At 41.5% G+C, this 21,488-nt stretch overlaps 1 protein-coding gene across 1 annotated transcript in view; it reads left to right on the forward strand.

The window, feature by feature from the left end:
* The window catches only part of LOC143276864 (uncharacterized), a 69,626-nt gene that overhangs the window by 3,185 nt on the left and 44,953 nt on the right, over nucleotides 1–21,488 (forward strand). Inside the window, exons 2-5 of the mRNA XM_076581521.1 lie at nucleotides 13,023–13,167; nucleotides 16,094–16,223; nucleotides 18,170–18,275; nucleotides 20,212–20,348. Coding sequence (XP_076437636.1) covers nucleotides 13,023–13,167; nucleotides 16,094–16,223; nucleotides 18,170–18,275; nucleotides 20,212–20,348 — 518 coding nt within the window. The remainder of the gene's footprint in view (nucleotides 1–13,022; nucleotides 13,168–16,093; nucleotides 16,224–18,169; nucleotides 18,276–20,211; nucleotides 20,349–21,488) is intronic.

Raw genomic sequence — 21,488 nt, forward strand, 5'->3', positions numbered from 1 at the left:
TTTGAAACTTGTACACTTGTTACTTTTCATTTATTCTTATTTCGTGGTGAATTTGAGTTTGCTTTACAAAGTATAAATTTATATATATATATATGGAATCCTAAGATGAAGAAGTCCAAAGCTTTTTAAGAACATCTGGTGACTGACAGTCAGACTTGTGAAAGCCCCTTGTCTTGCATACAGTATAAGCCCTTCATTGACAAGCATAGAAGTTTGTCAGCAGCAGTCAGAAGGTTAATAATACAGATATCTCTACGTTGTAATGATGTCAAGGGTGGGTGGTGGACAGCAGCAGTCACAAGGTTAATAATACATATATCTCTACATTGTAATGATGTCAAGGGTCGATGGTGGACAGCAGCAGTCAGAAGGTTAATAATACAGATATCTCTACATTGTAATGATGTCAAGGGTCGATGGTGGACAGCAGCAGTCAGGAGGTTAATAATACAGATATCTCTACATTGTAATGATGTCAAGGGTCGATGGTGGACAGCAGCAGTCAGAAGGTTAATAATACAGATATCTCTACATTGTAATGATGTCAAGGGTGGGTGGTGGACAGCAGCAGTCAGGAGGTTAATAATACAGATATCTCTACGTTGTAATGATGTCAAGGGTGGGTGGTGGACAGCAGCAGTCAGAAGGTTAATAATACAGATATCTCTACATTGTAATGACGTCAAGGGTGGGTGGTGGACAGCAGCAGTCAGAGGGTTAATATACATATATATCTACATTTTAATGACATCAGGGGTCAGCAGTGGACAGCAGCAGTCAGAGGGTTAATATACATATATATATCTCTACATTTTAATGACATCAAGGGTCAGCAATGGACAGCAGCAGTCAGAAGGTTAATCGACTGAATGATACAGTACATCTACCATGACGTCAAGGGTCAGTGGCTATTTGGAAACGTTCCAGTCCACTTCCTCCTGTTTATCCGTCTCAGGCTGCCTGTGACCACTGTGATTACTGAGAGAGAGAGACATACAATGGTGTTCCTTATCCTGTTGACTGGGCCTGCAGTAAGGCTACGCTACAGAAACACTGATTATTTTAGATGATTATTTATAACTACTGTAGGGACACAACATATGGTACTTTATGTTATACGTACCACTACTTTGGTTTTCTTAAGGAACTATTGTATGTAAGGCTGTGGGATTGTCTTCTGTTGGTTTTTGTTGATTTTGGTTTGTTTTTGTTTCTGCAGTGCTTTGGGATTGTCATCTTCCTCTTTTCTTTTCTTTTTTTTCCCCCTAGAGTAATTGTTCCTTGTTTCAGTCTGTGATGTTGGAACAGAACATAAATTTATATCACACACACACACACACACACACACACACACACACACACACACAATGTATGCACACACACAAAAATACGAAATGATGCATACACATAGTATGTATGCATGCGTTTGTGCTGACACACACACACTGCTCATAGATCTAGATTTGCACCCCATTCACACTTAAATTTATATTAATTATTATTATATATATTCATTGACATTATTATGACAAATACAAATGATTTAAACTGATTTATAAAGTCTTAGAGTCAACAGCCATGAACTTCTTCGTTCAGTATCAGAATATGATTATGGTATATACCGTATATAATCCACCTTCCCACTCACAAGCTCACATGAATGGATGCACATGGCATGCACACATGTGCTTGCACACATACATGAACACACATTGTTCACAGATCAATGGTCATAACTCATACAGGATTCACCTCACTCAAAATGTATGAATGACATGGTCAAATGAATAACATGGTTATGCACATAAACCACAAACACTAACACACACAGAAGCACACACACTTCTGACACATGCAATGCTGCATACATATATTTGTACTCGAAAACACACACACACACACACACACACCTGTCTCTTTTCTTTCTCACTTGTTTTTGTCACACCCACATCCACACTCACATACCGCCCCCCCATCCCCCCTCACCGTGCCCCCCCCCCACCCCCCACCTCCCCACTTCCTTCCCTGCATACACACACTCTTTCATAAACATGTTCATAAGTTTGGAATTCTGTATAGTTGATTAGTTCCTCTAAAAATGATACTTTTAAAGCGCATAGGGCTTCAAGAATATGCACTGTAGCAAGATGTCTTAATAAATACTGTATAAGTATACTATAAATTCATTTCCACATGAGATGTGATGAGGATGTATGTGTATTACCACATGCACATGTGTGTGTGAGGTGGTATTTCTCTGTTAGGAATGTGAAAAATAGATGAGACAGTATTATCCCACACTGTATTATAGATCCATGTATAAATCTCAGTGTTTATGCTTGAGTAATGATGATATTGCTGTGTTTGTGTTAATGTCTGGTCAGCTTGTCGTACTGTATCAAGTACTGTATTTGTACACATCTGTGTGTGTGTGTGTGTGTGTATTTTGTATTTGTATACATGTACATAAGTGCGTATACTAAGTATACATGTGCATGAAGGGATGGGGGAGGGAGGGGGCTCACTGAGTGCATATTTGTTTTCTAGTGTTGTAGTGATTTATTAATATTACCATCCACCCTCTCCTTTCCTATCCAGCATCCCACCTCCTTCTGTGTGTGTGTGTGTGTGTGTGTGTGTGCACGCTTGTGTGTGTATGTGAGCATGCACATGTGTGTGTGTGTGTGGTGTGTGTATATATATTGTATATACAAAATATATATTATGTGTTACACGTGTGTGTGTGTGCATGTGCATGGTGATATTTGGTCAGATTATTATCAATATCATATTCCATGAATGTGATAGTTAAATGATGAATTGCGTCCTTGGGTAGAAGATAGTTTTGTACTTTTAGAATACGGATGTCAGCGTAAATTTTGATTGACGAATGATATCACATTTTGTGAATACCATCCACAATCTGTTGCTGTTTTGCATACTGACAGTGACACATGTTAGAAACAATTTAAACTTGCATACACATACCATGCAGGCTAAAGAAATAATAATTGTTCTGTGGATTTCAATATCATCTGAAGTCAAACTAAGCACGATGGGTGCAATAGCTGAGTGGTTAAAGCGTCAGACTTTCACTCTGAGGGTCCCTGGTTCAAATCTTGGTGACGGTTTTGGTCCATGTTTTGTTTTTAGTGACACTAGTACTAGCAAAGGAAGGCCACATTATAATCATAATGTCCAGCAGAGGCAGCAATAGTTCTTTTAGTAGTACTGGTAGCAGCAGTGGCTGCAATATCAATAGTCACAGTGCTCAGCAGCATTGGTAATGGTGGTGGCAATAGCATCAGCAGCAGGAGATTTAATACAAGCAGCAGCAGCAACAGCAGTAGTAACTAGTACAAGTTTACATTAGTACTGACAGCATCAGCTGTTTGTATGGCACCTGATAATACAATCACTTTGACTTAGGTGAAGTTGAACTGTGATTTTTATCATTTATAAGTGATAAGAACATGAAAGTTTTGGAGAGCTCAGGGGATGATTTTTACAGCTTGCACTCCAGACATGAGATTATAAAGAAGACATTAATGGGGGGGGGGGAAGAGTAGGAAGAAATTGAAATTTATCCCTTCCCTTTCCTTGGCTGCAGCCGCTCCCCATCCCCCCCTCCACCCCTCCATCTCCTCTCTCCAGGTGCAGGTGAAAGTTGTGGAACTGGCTTTGACCTTGTCAACTTTGCAACTGCTCCCATTCCCCTCTCTCAGCCTCCTCTCCCTTCCCCACCCTCCCAGCCCCACAGCCATTTGATTTATTTATGTGTTGTTTTTTTTTAAGTGAAAAGGGGGGGAAAGTTGTTAAAAAAAAAAGAAGTGTAACTTCTCACTTCTCGTACCCCCTCTCCCACCTTCTCATTTCCCTACCCCTCCACTGCTGCCTACCCTGTGCCCCCTTCGTCCACTCCCTTCCCCTCCCCTCCCCTCCCCTCCCATCTCCCCAGGTGGATAAGCAGTGGGGATGGGGGATGTTGGGGGGGGGGCGGGGGCGGGGAGAGTTGTACCTGCGAGTTAGCTAATCGGAAGACAGCATCTGCTTGGTTAGAAGTGAACTGAAGGGCCTTGCAGTTCATCTGTGCCGATGTTTTGAAGGCGTGGGGGTGGGGGTGAGGGTGAGGGGGCTGGCTGAGTCACTGGCTTGGCACAGAGAGAGTGAGAGTAGAGAGAAAGAGTGAGTGAGTGAAGGAGGGGGATGGGGGGGGGAAGGAGGTGGGGGGGGGGGGGGGGGGGGGGAAGACTGCTGAAAGAGTGAGCTGAGAGAGGGAGAAAAAGAGATGTATTGCAAGAGCAGGACAGGCAGTGAGTTCAGCCTGCTCACCTGAGCAAAGGGAGGGGAGGTTTGAGCAGAGAAAGTGAGAGTGTGTGAGTGTGTGTGTGTGTGTGTGTGTGTTGTTTTTGTCTGTATGTCTGTGAGGGCGCATGAAAATAGCATCACGGAATGCCTGAGTCTGAGAGTGGGTCTGTGTGTCAGTGCATGTTTTTGCAGTGTGTGTGTGTGTGTGTGTGTGTGTGAGGTCATAAAAACAACATTGCTGAATGACTGAGAGTGGGGCTGGTTCTTCTGTGTTTGTGGTGGGCTGCAACCCCCGTGTTCACTCATAGTCATACATAACTTGTATTCATGTATACGTATGCATGAATGAGCATTTACATGTACAAGTATGTGTATGCATGTTTTTACCCTGCCATATAGGCAGCCATACTCCTTTTGCGAGGGTGTACTTGCAGGGTACAGGGTATGTTCATGTTTACCTGACCCACTGAATGCTGGCAGAGTTTGTGGGATCTTTGACATGCGCATTTGATCTGTTGCGTTCAAATTAAACAGGTGAGGGGGGTTCAGACACTGGTTAGCAGGTCACCACATCTATTGACCCATGAGATCAGAAAAATCTCCACCCTTTACCCACCAGTCACCATGACTGGGATTCGAACACAGGATCCTCAGATTGAAAACGCCAAAGCTGTACTCACTGGCTGTTGGAGTGCATTAAAACAAAAAAACAACAACAACAAAAACAAAAACAAAAATTAAGTAAGAGAGAGAGAATGCACAGTGTGTGTGTGTGTGTGTGTGTGTGTGTGTGTATTTGTGTGAGAGAGAGAACGAGAGAGAGAGAGAACACAACATCAAAAAACAACATCACTTAGAAACTGAGTGTGGGGCTGTATGATGGTGCATGTTTGTAGGGTGTATGCAACTGTGTGTGTCTCTAAATCATTTTATGAATGAGTTAGGATGGGAAAGTGAGTTGATGTGCATGTTTTGGTCGTCTGCAGTGTGTGTGGTATGTGGGTGTGGGTGTGTATTTTTGTGGTTTGTGTGTGTGTATGTGTGTGTGTGTGTGTGTGTGTGTGTATTTGGTGTATGTGTGTTTTTGCATGTGTGTGTGTGTACATGTGTGATATTTGTCATATTTTGTGTATGATTTGTAAGTGTAGAGGACGGGTAAGATGAGGTGGAAAGAGACAGAAAGCATTTTTCAGAGAAAGAGGGGAGAGGGAGAAAGAAGAGAGTAGGGGGTAGAGAGAGTCTTAGTTGTTTTTTTGAGGGAAGAGAGAGAGAGAGAGAGAGAGAGAGAGAGAGTGAAAATACTTAAAGAGTGTGTGTGTGTGTGCATTTGCTTGCTTATGATGTGCATGCTTGACTTTGAGAGGGAGTACATGTCCAATGTGAGTGATTGCTTCAGTCTGCTCTTGTCAATTAAAATGTATGCGTCACTGTGTGTATGCATGCATGTGCATGCGTGTGTGCCAGTGTGTGTGTGTGTGTGTGTGTGTGTGTGTGTGTGTTTTAGTGTGCGTGTATGCTAATGAATGTGCTTGCTTGTGTGTGTGTAATATGAAAAAATACATGTGTGAGTGTGTGTGTGTGTGTGTTTGCCTCTGCCGGTCTCATCATTCGCTCACTGACTGACTCCCCTTGTGCTTGTGCATCACATACATGTATGTTATTGTGTTTGTTTGTGATGGCTCATAGCCTGGCTATGAATAGAGCTCTGCATGCATACAAAGTAGGCGTAGGCGATTGTTTGCGTTCACAAGTCTGCATCGCACATGATATATTTATGCTGCCACGGCTTCCTTTGGTGTCAGATCTGGCTGACCTTTTTGCTAAGTTTGTTTCTGTGTCTCAGTTTCTTTCATCTCCATCTTTTTCTCATCAAACCGTCTGCCTGCTCCAGTGTTGTTGAAGGTTTTCATGGAAATTTCTGATTCCCTCGCATCTTTTAAATCTCGTCTCAAAACTCACCTTTTCCCTCAGCAATAAGTTCAATTGTGGCAGGTCCACTTCCTTTGCGTTAGCTGTGCTTGACTATGTGTGTATACATATGTATGTGTACATAGCTACATGCATGTATATGAATGTGTATTGTGTGTGCGTGTGTTTATGTAAGTTTGTGCCTGCCTATGTGTGCGTATGTGTTAGTGTAGCTGTTAGATACACATGTATGTTAAAATGTATGTATGCAGTGTGTGTGTGTGTGTGTGTGTGTGTGTGTGTGTGTGTGTGTGTGTGTGTGTGTAGTCACATTTTGGTGTGTGTATGTAACATAGATGTAATGTTTTATGTTAACAAAAGTGTTTTTGTAAAGCACCTAGAGCAGATTTCTGGATAGTGTGCTATATAAGTATCCATTATTATTATTATTATTAAATTTATGCAGGACGTTTTTGGCCCAAGTCAGCTCCTGGACATTCTTGCGGTTCAGACGAGAAGATAGGGACTGCACAGTCAATTTTCATTCTCTTCGCAGTTAGATTTTCACAATTTTCGGAAGTAGTTACAAGTGTAGGAAGCTAGCTCTGGCCGGCTCTGCCAGTTTTTAGTACATTTTATGGCCTGGTTGTTGCAAGGAAGTATTCAAATATTGTGGAAGGAAGTTTTTCAAGTAGTCAGAAACTGAAATAGATCTCCTTCTTTAGTTCTTGTCCTCCTCATGAATTAGTCATCATCAAACATCATTGTGTATTTGTAACAAGGAAAAAACTCTCAAATTTTGTTGAGCTCTTTTTATCAGGGCTTGCTATCACAGGGACAACCTCTGTTTTGCTTTTTTTTCTCTCTCTCTCTCTCTCTCTCTCTCCCCTCTGCACCACCAAAAATGTGGTGAGTTTGTGTCAGTTTCTAATGTTGGCAGATTCATGGGGGGAGGGTCATCGGAGGGGTCAGTGACAATGTTCACTCCAGAGTGCATGCTCATGATGCAGTCTGGCTCTATGTCAAAGCAGTCATTTCTGCTAGGAAATGGATTAATAGACCGTGTGCATATTTTAGAATTCACATTTGATTGAATCAGGCCTGCAATTTCTGAACGCCACAAAAGTGAATCATCAGTGGTGCAGGATCTTTTGCAGTGGGTGTCCTCATGGCAGCCCAACTCTGATAATAGCTTTCTGTAGATTCGCCAGTATTTCTCCTGCTCTAATAGACCTTGATTGATAGTCTAGACACGATGGGTACGAGTCATTTGGATGAGATGATAAACTATGTGCAGCATGCACGCAGCACATGTAAAAGAACCCATGGCAACAAAAGGGGTTGTTCCTGGCAAAATTCTGTAGAAAAATCCACTTTGATAGGGTGGTGCTTTCAATGTAGTAACATGCTCTTCCTGGGGAGAACAAACAGCCCAAATTTCACCCAGAGAAATATGTTGTGAAAAAGTAAATTTTTTTCAATACAATGCAATGGAATACAATAACTGTGACTGTGACAGCCAGCCAGGGTGTAGCTGTGCTTGGGTGATTTGAGAATAGCAGTGTTACAGTAGCACTATATTAATTATTTATGATAATGATGTCGCTATATCACTGAGATAAGAAGAATCATATACCATGCAGGAGAGTGCAAGAAAAAAAAAATATTGAAAAAAGTCAGTTAAGATCAGAGATGGCTCCCAGTCTAGCTGGGCTTTAATCAGGAAGAGCAGTTTGGTTCATATGATTATGGACATAATGTGCTCTATGCTGTCAGCCGCCGTTCTTTCTCTGTCTATGGACCTTGCTTGTGGAATGAGCTTCCTCTTTGGCTTCGTCAGGTCCCTGCACTCAGCTCTTTCAAGTCTGGCCTTAAAACCTATCTCTTTCCAAGACAGCCTCCTTCCCCTGCCTCTTTGTCTTCAGTCTCTCAAGTTAAGAAACATTATGCATGCGTGTGAATGACTGGTTTGAAAGCACTTTGATATATATGTCTCTGCACAAGATTCAGCACTATGTGAAAATTTATACTGATTATTATTATGTAGGTGTTGGCAGTTATTAAATTACCATTTTAGTGTTCATGTGAAAGTTAAAATTACAGTGTAGACCTATGCACTTTGTTGTGCCTGACTTCCCCCACTCCCAACTCCCCCAACCCCTCTGTCACCTTAAACTTAAAAGTTCACTGCTAACTGTATATTTGTATTTGCATTTCTTTTTATCACATCAGATTTTTCTGTGAAATTTGGGCTGCTGTCCCCAGGGAGAGTGCATCGCTACACTACAGCGCCACCCATTTTTGGGGTATTTTTTCCTGCGTGTAGTTTTATTTTTTTGTTTTTCCTATCAAAAAATAGTCGCTGTTAGTGTTATTTCAAATTTTCATACAATAGAATAGCAGACTGGAAGTTGAGCTGCAATCGTTTAATGCCGCCTGTTCAGTAACGTCAACAGTATACGGGTTCTTGAATTGTCCATGTTACCCATGTTACCAATGATTAAATTTATCATAATGTCAGTTTACACAAATAGACTGATAAAATTTATGATTAAAACATGTAGACATTTACACTAACCTGCTTTTCCCTGCCCACTGTCTACCCTTTACCCCCTTTCTGTTGTACTGGTCTGTCTGTCTTTTTCTCTCTCTTTCAAGTGTCTTGAGCACTTTTCTTCGCAGTGTCTCTCGCATCATCACTTTCTCCCTGACTTCATCCCTCCAGGAGGTGTGTTTATCTGGGGTAGTGGCTTTTGGCTTCAGTTACAGTATTGGTGAGCACATACTGACATAGGTTGTGTGTGTGTGTGTGTTGTGATAGCAGGTGGTAGGTAGTGTTTGTAACGTACGTGTGTGTTGTGAGGGTAGGTGATAGGTAGAGTTTGCAGCGTGTTATTGCGTATCGTATTGGTAAGAGTTCTCTAGATGGTGTGCGTTTTGTTCTTGTGGCAGACAGTTGTTAGTGTTTTTCACCCTGCCTCTTGATCTCACTCATGGTCTCGTGTTGAAATTGCTATCTCTGTCTCTGATTCTCTTTGTCTCGATCTCTCAGTCTTTTTGGCTTTCTGTGTCTGTCTCTTTGTTTATGTTTGTTTCTCTGAATCAGTTTCTGTCTGTCTCTCTTGTCTCATGAAGTCTTTCTCTCTCTGTCTCTGTGTGCATGCGCATGCATACCTGTTGTATACAGTGCGTGTGTGTGTTTATAAATTTCTCTGTGTCTGATCCCACTGTGTCCTCTCTGTACTTTTTCTCTTGGTCTCCCTGTTTCTGTCTTTCTCTCATTCACTCTGTCTCTTTCTGTACAATACATCTTTGTTAATCCAATTGGAAATTACATAATACATGTATACATATGTATACGCATATGTATATATGTATGTATATGTATACGTTCATTCAAATTGGATGAGGAAAGATGTATTGTATTTTCTGTCTTAGACCGTCTCATTTTCTCTCTGTCTTTCCATCTCTCCTTTCTCTCTCTCTCTCACTGTCTCTGTCTGTCTGTCCCTGTGTCTCTGCCTCTGTCTATCTCATCAGTGGCTTGCTGACTGAATCCCCAGCTGCCTGTAGTTACAGCACTTGATGTATGAGGGCTGCTGGCCCCTGTATCAATGCCAGTGTCAGAGCATTGAGAGTAGGCAGGTGTGCACATGTTTCATATTTATATTACATAATATAAAAGAGATCATTAGGTGGTATGGCTGCCTTACATGACTGGGTAGAAAATTTCAGATTCAATACACGTAAAAGCCCACTTGTATATGGGTGAACCAGGGAGTTTTTGCCCATGCTTGAAGAAGAGGATCATTAGTTGGCGTATTATTTTTAAGTGGTTATGTTTCTGATGTTATTGGAATAATATTTGAATTTGTGAAGTTATAATTAAAAAAACAACATCAACATTTCTTAAGTTAGAATTTGTGTGTGTGTGTGAAGTTATAATTAAAGAAAAAGGTTTTTGGCAAACTGTTTGAATTTGTGACAGTGAATTAATAACTTTTTTGCTCAAATTTGTCTAATGTTGTATAAATTTGTGAAGTTACAGTGTTTTTGATGTTATTGCAGTACATTGTAATATAGTATGTAGTTCAGATTAGGGCAATAGCTGATGGTACAGTTCAATGTAGTGCAGTATAGTACAGTATAGTATTACTGTCAGTACAGTTCAGTGCAACACTGTACATATGGTACATTACACATTATGAACAGTGCAGTTCAGTACAATGTAGTTGTAGAATGCAGTGCAGTACTTACTCTACACTGCACTGTGCTGCAGTTGAAATGAATACAAGACAACAGAACACAATACAAAGCAGTACACAGATGTGCATTATCTCTCTTTCTCTCTCTCTCTATATATATATCCCTCTCTGTATCGCTCTCCAATGTATCATTGTAAAACTAAAAGTTTGACAGTACAGCCCAATACTGCCTAGTATCACCATCATAATCTCCAGTGATAACGTCGTCGCTGTATGACTGGACTATAATCAGAGGCACTGAGTTAGCCTCCTGTCTGACAGATCTGTTCCTGTGATCATTGTCACAACCCATGATTACATCACTGCGTTGCTGCCATAAAACTGCGATGCAGAGATGGCTTGCTGTCTGTCGGGCTCTGTCTTGTTATCACCATAACCCTTAAAGATTACATTGCTGCATTGCAGTAACAAGCTTTGGCTTTCTGTGTCTGCTGTCATCATTGTAACTTTTAAGGATTACATCACTGCATTGCTGTAACAAGCTTTGGCTGTCTCTGTCTGCTGTTGTCATCGTAACATTTTAACGATGATTACGTCACTGCATTGCAGTAAAAAGCCCAGGCACTCTCTCTGACTCAGTCTCTGTTATAATCATCTTGACATAACTTTTAATGGTTACTTCACTGTGTTATTTTTACAAGCTGAAACAGTTTCAGTTTCAGTAGCTCAAGGAGGCGTCACTGCGTTCGGACAAATCCATATACGCTGCACCACATCTGCCAAGCAGATGCCTGACCAGCAGCGTAACCCAACGCGCTTAGTCAGGCCTTGAGAAAAACAAAACAAAAAACAACAACAACAACAAAGCATTGGTACTCTTTTTTTTTTTTCAGATTTGTCCTGTTATCACCATAAACTATAATGATTTTGTTACTGTATTTCTAAATTACCAGCTGAGGCTATTGAAGCATCACTGTACTGCTTAGAGACAGTTTGAGACAAAGCACTTTTTTTTTCTTTTCTTTTTTTTTTGCGGTCCCATTATCTGCACCATTTCAGTGGCATTGCTGGGATGTGGCTCATTCCAAGTCCCGCATACACAGTCACACCTGTGGCAGTCCCAGTGTCAGCAGTCCTCAGGGAACCATTGAGGTTAGGTCGCTAGGAGGCCACACTCCAGAGGAGACCCTGCAGTGCTGCTGAGTCACTTTGTGGTGTTCAGATTTAGTGTACTTAGGACACCACCCACTAAGCCCCCTTCTGACGACAATAATGGCTAGTCGCAGAGCCAGACTGAGTGATCGTCCCTCCAGATCGCCACCACATCCCTCCAACGACTGTCCCCCATTAATCTGCACCTTGACAGGGTTTGAGACAAAGCATTGGCCCTGTGTCTGGCAGATCTGTTCTTTTATCATCATAGCTTTTACTAAAGATTACGTCACTGTGTTGCTGACTTGTTAGAAGCTGAGACAAAGGATTGGCACACTGTCAGCCAGATATGTTCTGTTACCATCATTACATCACTGCATTGCTACTCAGTATTTTTATTACAAGCTTTGGCATTTGGTCTAGCAGACTCTCTTGTTTAATCAAGTAATCCACGTGTGTGGGGTGGGTGGGGGGTGGGTGGGTGCGGGTGTGTGCTGATTATCTGGTTGCGGTTTTCCGCAATTTATCTTTATTCTTATCTGTCTATTATAATCAATGTGCAGTATAGTAGGCTATGTTTATAATTATATTCAAATAATGTTTCTTAATTCTTTCTGTTTTTACATTAAGAATACTAGTTATTACCAGCAGTGTGTGGATGGATGTATGTATGAAACGGTGTATGTGATATTTTTTTACATTTGTATCTTCGTAATATTCGTAAAAGCTGTTGTTGACTTTTACAGTTATGGTCCCCATGTTGTTTACTTGTCTATGTTGTGATAATGCACCTGACCAAATTTCTCCAGTTGGAGATAATAAAGTTATTCTTATCTTATCTTATCTTATCTCTCCTATCTTCATGATAACCTTGAATGATTCAGTCACTGTCTTGCTACATTACCAGCTGAGATGAAGCAGTGACAGCTGTATGGCAGATCTGCCCTGTCATCGCCTTTGTCAAGTGCTGTGTCGTTGTTAATACCGCCTTGAGACAAAGCATTGGCACTGCCTGACATATAGATCTGTGCTGTTATCACCATAAACTTAAACTGATTACTCGCTGTATTGCTAAATTTACCAGCTGAGACTAATGAAGCATTTCTGTATTGCTAAGAGAGCGTGTTTGAGACAAAGACAAAGCGTTGACACTGTGTCTGGCAGATCTGTTCTGTTATCATCACTAAGGATTGCATCACTGTACCATAACTTAGTTACGTAGAAGCTGAGACAAAGCTTTGGCAATCTATGTGGCAGCTATATATATATATATATATATATGTCCTGTTAACATGACAACTTTTATTGATTCTGTCACTGCATAGCTGTTACAAGCTTTAGCATTCTGTCTTTGCTGTCATCATTTTAGTTTTTAATGATTACATCACTGTGTTGCTGTGTTAAAATAGATCACTCAAAGTGTTAGCACTGTGTGTGTGTGTGTGGCAGATCTGTCCAAGAACCGGCTGGGCGAGGTGCCGGGGGAGGTGTGCCAGTACCGCTACATGGAGCGCCTCAACTGCTACCACAACTACATCAAAACCATTCCCTCCGACCTCACACAGCTGCAGGCCCTCACCCACCTCAACCTCAGGTCAGTGCTCCCCGTGGGATCCTGCATGGAGAATGCTTGGTAATAATGAAACTTATGATAATAATGATGATGCTGATAATAATTATAACAGTGATGATAATGGTACTGAATAAGAATGATGATAATATTAATAATCCTAATAATGATAATGAAAATGATGATGATGATGTTGTTGTTGTTGTTGTTGTTATTATTATTTATGATGATGATGATAATGATAACAATGATTTAATTATGAGGATGATGGTGGTAGTAATAATAATAATGACAACAGCAACAACAATGATAGTGATAATATAATAATTATAATGTTAGATATGACGATGATGCTGCTGATGGTGATGATACTCCTACTACTACTACTACCGTACTACTAATGATGATGATGAGGAGGATGGTGATCAATACTAATAATCATGATAATAATCATAATAATGATAACACTCGGCAAGATCGCACTAGCTCTTCATGCTGCAGCCTTGGTGGCTGGTTTGCCTTTGGGGACCGTCCCTATGCTTCCTGCCCTGAAGCCCTCTTGGCCAAGAGAGTGGGGATGTGACCTGGGCAGAACACTGTCCACAACGATAAAAATCTAGCCACAGATAGTCATGACTGCGTTTGCTTCCTCTGCTGTTCTGACGGTCATAGTCGAACACAACTATCATTATAATGATTTTTATTTATATAGCGCATCCCTGTGTATAAAACATTCTTGATTGATTTTGTACAGTGTAAAAAGAACAACAACAGCAAAAAAAAACCCACAAAAAAGCCACCAAAAACAGTATGATCGTACATGTGAAAAGCCCACTTATATATGAGTGAAGAAGAAGACGACACACTAAAATGAAACCTTTCATATGCATTTATAATCCCACCACAACAATAAATATACACATAAAAATCATCATACATCTGCAAGAGACAAAGCTCATGTGCCAGGAGAAAAATTACATTATCCAAAACACTGCACAATGTAGATGTATGAACTGATGAAGCCACCTTTTTTTTTGTTCTGGCTTTGAAGCACTGCACACCTTTTTCGGCGTAACTGACTGCTAGCTGGCAGTGTGATGCCGTTCGTCACCTGCAAAAACTCTGATGGCCTGGTAGCGCCAGACCCAGACAGGCGTGTGCCAGGAAAGCATTTGTCACGGGCTTCAGGTGGAACGGGGGGGAAGTCTGTGCAGAGTATATAAACATGTGCACGCATGCTTGCACACACACGCGCATGCATGCTTACGTACACCCGCCTGCACATGCATACTGCATGCATATCTGTGCATTCATAGATATACAGACGTGGGCCCAGCTGCATATACACAGACATGCATACATATTACATACCTCGGTGTATGCACACACAAGTGCTATCTCATGTATACATACACGCATGCATGCTCACACACACACACACACACACACCTAAACACACATACAGTACACACACACACACACACACACACACACACACACACACACTTAAACACACATACAGTACACACACACACACACACACACACACACACACACACACACACACACACACACACACACACACACCAGACGCATGCGCACAGACACACAGACACACACACAGACCACCCCGCTCCACACACACACACACACACACACACACACACACACACACACCAGATGCACACACATGTGCAAACTGTGTGCACGCACGCACTCGCATAACATGCAACAACTGTCAGCCCCGACCCTAAAACTGTTTTGGCAGCTGCAAGAGGAGAGCGTTGGAAGAAGAGAAAAAGAAAAATGAGGGGATTGGAGAATAGAGCAATGGGGGTGAGGGGTGGAGGGCCTGGGGGGGAGGCTGAACAAAGACAGGCAGAGACCAGAAGGGACGCTACTCTTCTCTGACTGTGAAGAGTGATCCATCATCTTACAGTTTCCAGGAGATTTTCTCATGCAGAAGATTGGTGCTGAATAAAGAAATTTGGTGCCAGCATGGTAGACTGGTATTGAAACATGTTAGCAGCGCAAGACAGGAACATACTGTTGAAGTGTTTGGTAGAATGTATGTTTGTTGGATATTGAACCCTTCCCCTGTAAAAATAACCACAACAACAACAACGAAAAACAAACAAATAAAAACCAACAAAAACACACACGTGCCAACATGAATTCTGATCAACCCATTCTTGACATTCCCTGTATATTTTTTTGTTTTTTGCCATATATGTGTATGTGATATGTGTGTGTGTGCATGCGCGTGCACGTGCGTGCATGTGTGTGTGTGTGTGTGTATACCTGTCTGTGTGTATCTGTGTGTGTGTGTGTGTGTGTGTGTTAACTGTGAAAAGATTTATGTTATAGTCATAATCAGCTAACAGCATTACAAATGTGTGTGTGTGTGTGTGTGTTAACTTTAAAAAGATTTGTGTTGTGTTTAGAATCGTAACCCATTGACAGCATTACCGACGTGTGTGTGTGTTAACTATGAAAAGATTTTTGCTACAGTCATAATCAGCTAACAGCATTACCGATGTGTGTGTGTGTGTGTGCTTGTGCATGTGTGTGTGCGTGTGTGGTTACTTTTAAAAGATTTGTGTTATGTTTGGAGTCGTATCCAGTCGACAGCATTGCTGACGTGTGTGTGTTGACTGTGAAAAGGTTTGTGGTACAATCATAATCAGCTAACAGCATTACTGATGTGTGTGTGTGTGTGTGTGTGTGTGTTGATCATGGAAAGAATTGTGCTACAGTCGTTTTCACTATATTTCAGCCGACAAAATTACCAATATGAGTGTGTGTGCTAGCTTTGAAAAGACTTGTTACCAGCGGAAGACGTTACTGACGTGCGTGTGTGAGCTGGCATTGCTTGAGGCACTACTAGTACTGGTCTTCAGCAACAAGTGACTGTGTGCCATCTTTAAAAAGATTTGTGTTGTGTTTGCAGTCGTAACCAGCTGACGACGTTACCGACATGCGTGTGCGAGCTGGCATCGCTGGAGGTGCTACTGGTGTCCAACAACAAGCTGCTGTCTCTTCCGGAACAGATTGGTCAGCTGCAGCGACTGATGGACCTGGTATGCTTTCTGTTGGTGGCTGCAGGAAAACAGTGATATTTAGTTTAATGTGTTTTTCTTTTTTGTGGAATGAAACATGTTGGTGATTTGGTCTATTTTTCAATATTGTAAACTTGAATTGTTGTGTGGAGTGAGTAAGACATGAGAATTTTTAAAATGGAGTAAGACGGAATCTTTATGTGGCTTGAGTAAGATGTGGGAATTTTTATATGGTTTGAGTAAGATGAAAGTTTTATGTGGAGTAAGACGCGGGAATTTTTATGTGGTTTTAGTAAGACGAAAATTGTATGTGGAGTAAGACGTGGGAATTTTTATATGGTTTGAGTAAGATGAAAGTTTTATGTGGAGTAAGATGTGGGAATTTTTATGTGGTTTTAGTAAGACGAAAATTGTATGTGGAGTAAGACGTGGGAATTTTTGTGTGGAGTAGGATGCTGGTGGAATGGTCTGATTATGTTATTTTCTTCTTTTTTTTTCTTTTTTTCTTTTTTTTTGAACTTCTTTTGAATTTGGCATTGACTGGGCAAGACCTGTGTGCACTGGTCTTTTTATTTTAACTTTTAACATTATTTTAATGAAACTTTTAACATTATCAGATAATGTTTGGCTCTTTTTGACTGGTTTTAACCCATGCAACCCCGGGGAGTTTACTGCATTAGCAGGGCTTCCCTGCCATTTATTTTTAGGCAGTGGAAAATAGAAGATACACTGAAATGAACAGGTTTTCCTTTTAAGAGATGACAAAGCTGGAAATACTGAAAAAGTTAGTTATCCTGTGCTTGCGGTTTATGTGCATGGAAACAGTTCGAGTGAAATGAATCTGATACCCAAGCGGTGCTTGGGCACAGGGTTGAATGAATCAATAACTGACTGGTAATAGCCTGGCCAGCCACACAGAACTGAGGAAAAACTGTGAACATTGATATCCCTGAGAGACTGAGAAAAATAAGCAAAAAATAAACAAATAAAATGAAAAGAATAGATAAAAAAAAAATAAAAAAAATTAGGAAACAAGTTTAAAAAGGGGGAAAAAGAGCAAAGTTGATAACTGTTCTCTGTTGGCAGAGAGTGTGTGAGGGTCTGGGTTCGAACCCGGCTCTCGTCCTTTTCTCCCAAGTTTGACTGGAAGATCTTCTTCTTCTTCTTCTTCTGCGTTCACTCGTATGCACATGAGTGGGCTTTTACGTGTATGACCGTTTTTACCCTGCCATGTAGGCAGCCATACTCGGGGGTGTGCATGCTGGGTATGTTCTTGTTTCCATAACCCACCGAACACTGACATGGATTACAGGATCTTTAACGTGCGTATTTGATCTTCTGCTTGCATATACACACGAAGGGGGTTCAGGCACTAGCAGGTCTGCACATATGTTGACCTGGGAGATCGTAAAAATCTCCACCCTTTACCCACCAGGCGCTGTCACCTTGATTTGAACCCGGGACCCTCAGATTGACAGTCCAACGCTTTAACCACTCGGCTATTGCGCCCGTCGACTGGAAGATCAAACTGAGCATCTAGTCATTCGGATGAGACAGTAAACTGAGGTCCTGCGTGCAGCACGCACTTGGCACACCGAAAAAGAACCCATGGCAACGAGAGTGTTGTCCTCTGGCAAAATTCTGTAGAAGAAATCCACTCTGACAGGTACAGAAATACGTGTATTATTATATGCATTCACTCAAAGCCTGACTAAGTGCGTTGGTTTATGTTGCTGGTCAGGCATCTGCGTTGCAGATGAGGTGTAGCGTGTATGGATTTGTCTGAACACAGTGACACTGCGTTGAGTAACAAATTAAAACTGTTGGCAAAGGTATGCTTCCTATGGAGTGTTATTTAGAGCTTTCACAAGCTTTGAGATAGCTTTTGTTTTTGGCTGACTTCAAACTGCGTGGTAAGATTTGTCAGAGGATAGTCATGTCAGCGAGAGACCTGTGGATGTTTTCAGGACGTCAGCTGTAACGAGATTACCCATCTGCCCCCTCAAATCGGGGATCTGCGATCCTTGAGGTCCCTGAATGTCCGTAGAAATCTCCTTGTGGAGCTCCCTGTGGGTGAGTATGGGTTCTCTGTGGTTTGCTGTATTGTGTTGTACCTTCTTCTTCTGCGTTCACTCGTATGCACATGAGTGGGCTTTTACGTGTATGACCGTTTTTACCCCACCATGTAGGCAGCCATACTCCGTTTTCGAGGGTGTGCATGCTGGGTATGTTCTTGTTTCCATAACCCACTGAACGCTGACATGGATTACAGGATCTTTAACGTGTGTATTTGATCTTCTGCTTGCATATACACACGAAGGGGGTTCAGGCACTAGCAGGTCTGCACATATGTTGACCTGGGATAATCGTAAAAATCTCCACCCTTTACCCACCAGGCGCCGTCACCGTGATTCGAACCCGGGACCCTCAGGTTGACAGTCCAATGCTTTAACCACTCGGCTATTGCGCCCATCATTGTGTTGTACCGTATTGTATCATATTGCACTGTATTGTATTGTGCTGTGTTGAATTGGATTGTAATGTGTGGTACTGTATTGTATTGCATCAGAGATTGACATCAGCTTACAGCTGGGCCAGCAGCAAAGTGAGGGCTGAATGATCAGTGCTTTTCCCACTGCAATGGGAAGGACTCTCAAACCAGGAAGCAAGATTGCAAGATTGCACTAGCTCTTTCTCTTGGTGCTTTGGGAACCATCCCAATGTCGACTATCCTACAAACCCTCTCGGCTGATAAAGAGGGGATGTAACTTTGGCAAAACACTCTCCACTGTAATCAGCTTCTAGCCCAGACGGTGGGGACGGTAGTTACAGGTTACTCTTCTGCTGTCCTGATAGTATTAGTCGGGAAAGACTGACTGTTGTACATACATGTATTGCATTGCATTGCATTGTATTTTAATGAATTGTATCGAATTGCATGGCATTGTATTGCATTTAATTATACTGTTTTACTTGTTTTGTCTCAACAACAGATTTCTCAGAGTTAAATTTTGGGCTGCTTTCTTCTCCTACAGTGAAGTGCCACCTTTTTTTTTCTTCTTTTCAAATGTTTGTTATTTATTGTTTTATTATCTAAGGGGATTTGGCAGATAATTTTGCCAGGGACAACCCTTTTATTGCTGTCAGTTCTTTTACGAGCGCAAAGTGCTTGCTGCATATGGGATCAGTTTATTTTGTCATCCAAACTGCTAGCACCCAGAGCACCACTCAAGGTCTATTGAGTTGGAAGGAGGAGGGGGGGTAAGTACTTCAGCATAATGCAATACTTGTTTCTGTTGAGTATTTCGGGTAAAAATTGATAGATAATCCATGGACAAAGTTTTGTTTGTGGATTAGAAGTGATCAGCTTGTGTTGTGAATTGGTGACAATAAGTGTGAGTGAAAGTAAAAAGTAATTTGCTTGTGAGATGGTAAATGTGAGATGGTGACTGTGAGTGGAAGTGTAAATTAGAAGTAATCAGCTTGTATGATTGTGACTTGGAGTATGAGTGTGAATTAGAAGTAATCAGTTTGTGAGATGGTGATTGTGAGCATAAGAGATATCAGAAGTGATTGGCTTGTAAGACTGTGACAGTGAACATGAGTGAGATTAAAAGTAACCAGCTTGCGAGTTGGTGACTGTGAGTGTGAGTAAGATTAGAAGTAATCAGCTCGAGAGATGGTGACTGTGACTATGAGTGTGAGTAAGATTAGAAGTAATCAGCTCGAGAGATGGTGAGTGTGAATTAGAAGTAATAAGTTTTTGAGGTGGTGATTGTGAGTGCAAATTAGATGTGATCAGTTTGTGAGATTGTGACTGAGTGTGAGTGTAAATTAGGAGTCATCACCTTGTAAGATTGTGACTGTGAGATCGTGACTGTGAGCGTGAGTGAGCTTAGAAGTAACCAGCTTGTGAGATTGTGACTGTGAGCTTGGGTGAAATAAGAAGTAACCAGCGTGTGTTAGAAGACATGGTGACTGTGAGTGAGAGTGTTGCTGTGTTGTACAGACATCTGCAAGCTGAACCTGATCTGGCTGGAGATCTCCTGTAACCGCATCCAGAAGATCCCCACTGTCTTCTGCAAGCTGGAGGCCCTGGAGTACATGATGCTGGAACACAACCCTCTCGAGTCCCCGCCCGCTCATGTGAGTCACCAATGCTTGTTTGTAATTTATAGTTTAACTGCACATACTTAACCGTAACCCACTTGTGCAGAATCCGTCAGGGGTCTGATTCCTGTCCTGTGCAAACTACTACCCGCCTATGCGGAGAAAACGAAAGTAGCTACAGCCGATAACCTCCCGAAGTAGGTTATTTCCCCTTTGTATCCCTAACTAACGCCCTCTTTTTCCAGCAGCCATCTTAACTCCTGCTCCTGTGCTCTGCATACAGTTAAATTTTTTTTTGTATTTTCTGTCTGTCTATCGATTCTTTGGCGCTCTCGTTTTGTGTCCGATGATGAATCACAAAAGGTCACAAAACTTGAGTACATGGTGCTTGAGCCACCAGCTCATGTGATTCACCAGTACTGGTTGTAATTTATAGTTTTAATGAGTACATTGTGCTCGAACACAACCCTTTCGAGTCCACAACCGCACATGTGAATCACCAGTACTGTTTGTAATTTATAGTTTAATAGAGTATATGATGCTGGAACACAACCCTCTCGAGTCATTTCCTGCTCACATGAGTCACCAATACTGCTTGTAATTTATAGTTTAATAGAGTATATGGTGCTTGAATACAACCCTCTTGAGTCCCTGCCTGCTCACGTTAGTCACCATGACTGATTCTTTCGTAGCTGATTTATAGTTTAACTCATTCTACTCCAGGTACGAGTTAACTCATAGCATGAATACTTCCCCTGTGGACCAGGTACGAGTATTTTCATACAGTGACACTAGTCTAATTTCGTTCATTCTTGCTTGGTGCAGTTGCCATTCCAAACTGAACCATTTACGGATTCTGGAAACATGAAAATGTAGCAGTGTTTGACCGATTAAATGAGCAATTCTCCATCGACTTTCAGTGTTTTAGTGAACCACCCTTTTTGACTCACTTGTGTAAACAAAGTGAGTCTATGTTTTAACCCGGTGTTCGGTTGTCTGTGTGTCTGTGTGTCCGTGGTAAACTTTGACATTTTCTCTGCAAATACTTTTTCAGTTGACACCAAATTAGGCATAAAAATAGGAAAAATTCAGTTCTTTCCAGTCATCTTGTTTAAAACAATATTGCACCTCTGGGATGGGCACAAAAAAAAAAAAAAAAAAAAAAATGAAGCCTAA

Source organism: Babylonia areolata, chromosome 33, assembly GCF_041734735.1.
Source record: "Babylonia areolata isolate BAREFJ2019XMU chromosome 33, ASM4173473v1, whole genome shotgun sequence".
NCBI lineage: Eukaryota > Metazoa > Mollusca > Gastropoda > Neogastropoda > Buccinidae > Babylonia > Babylonia areolata.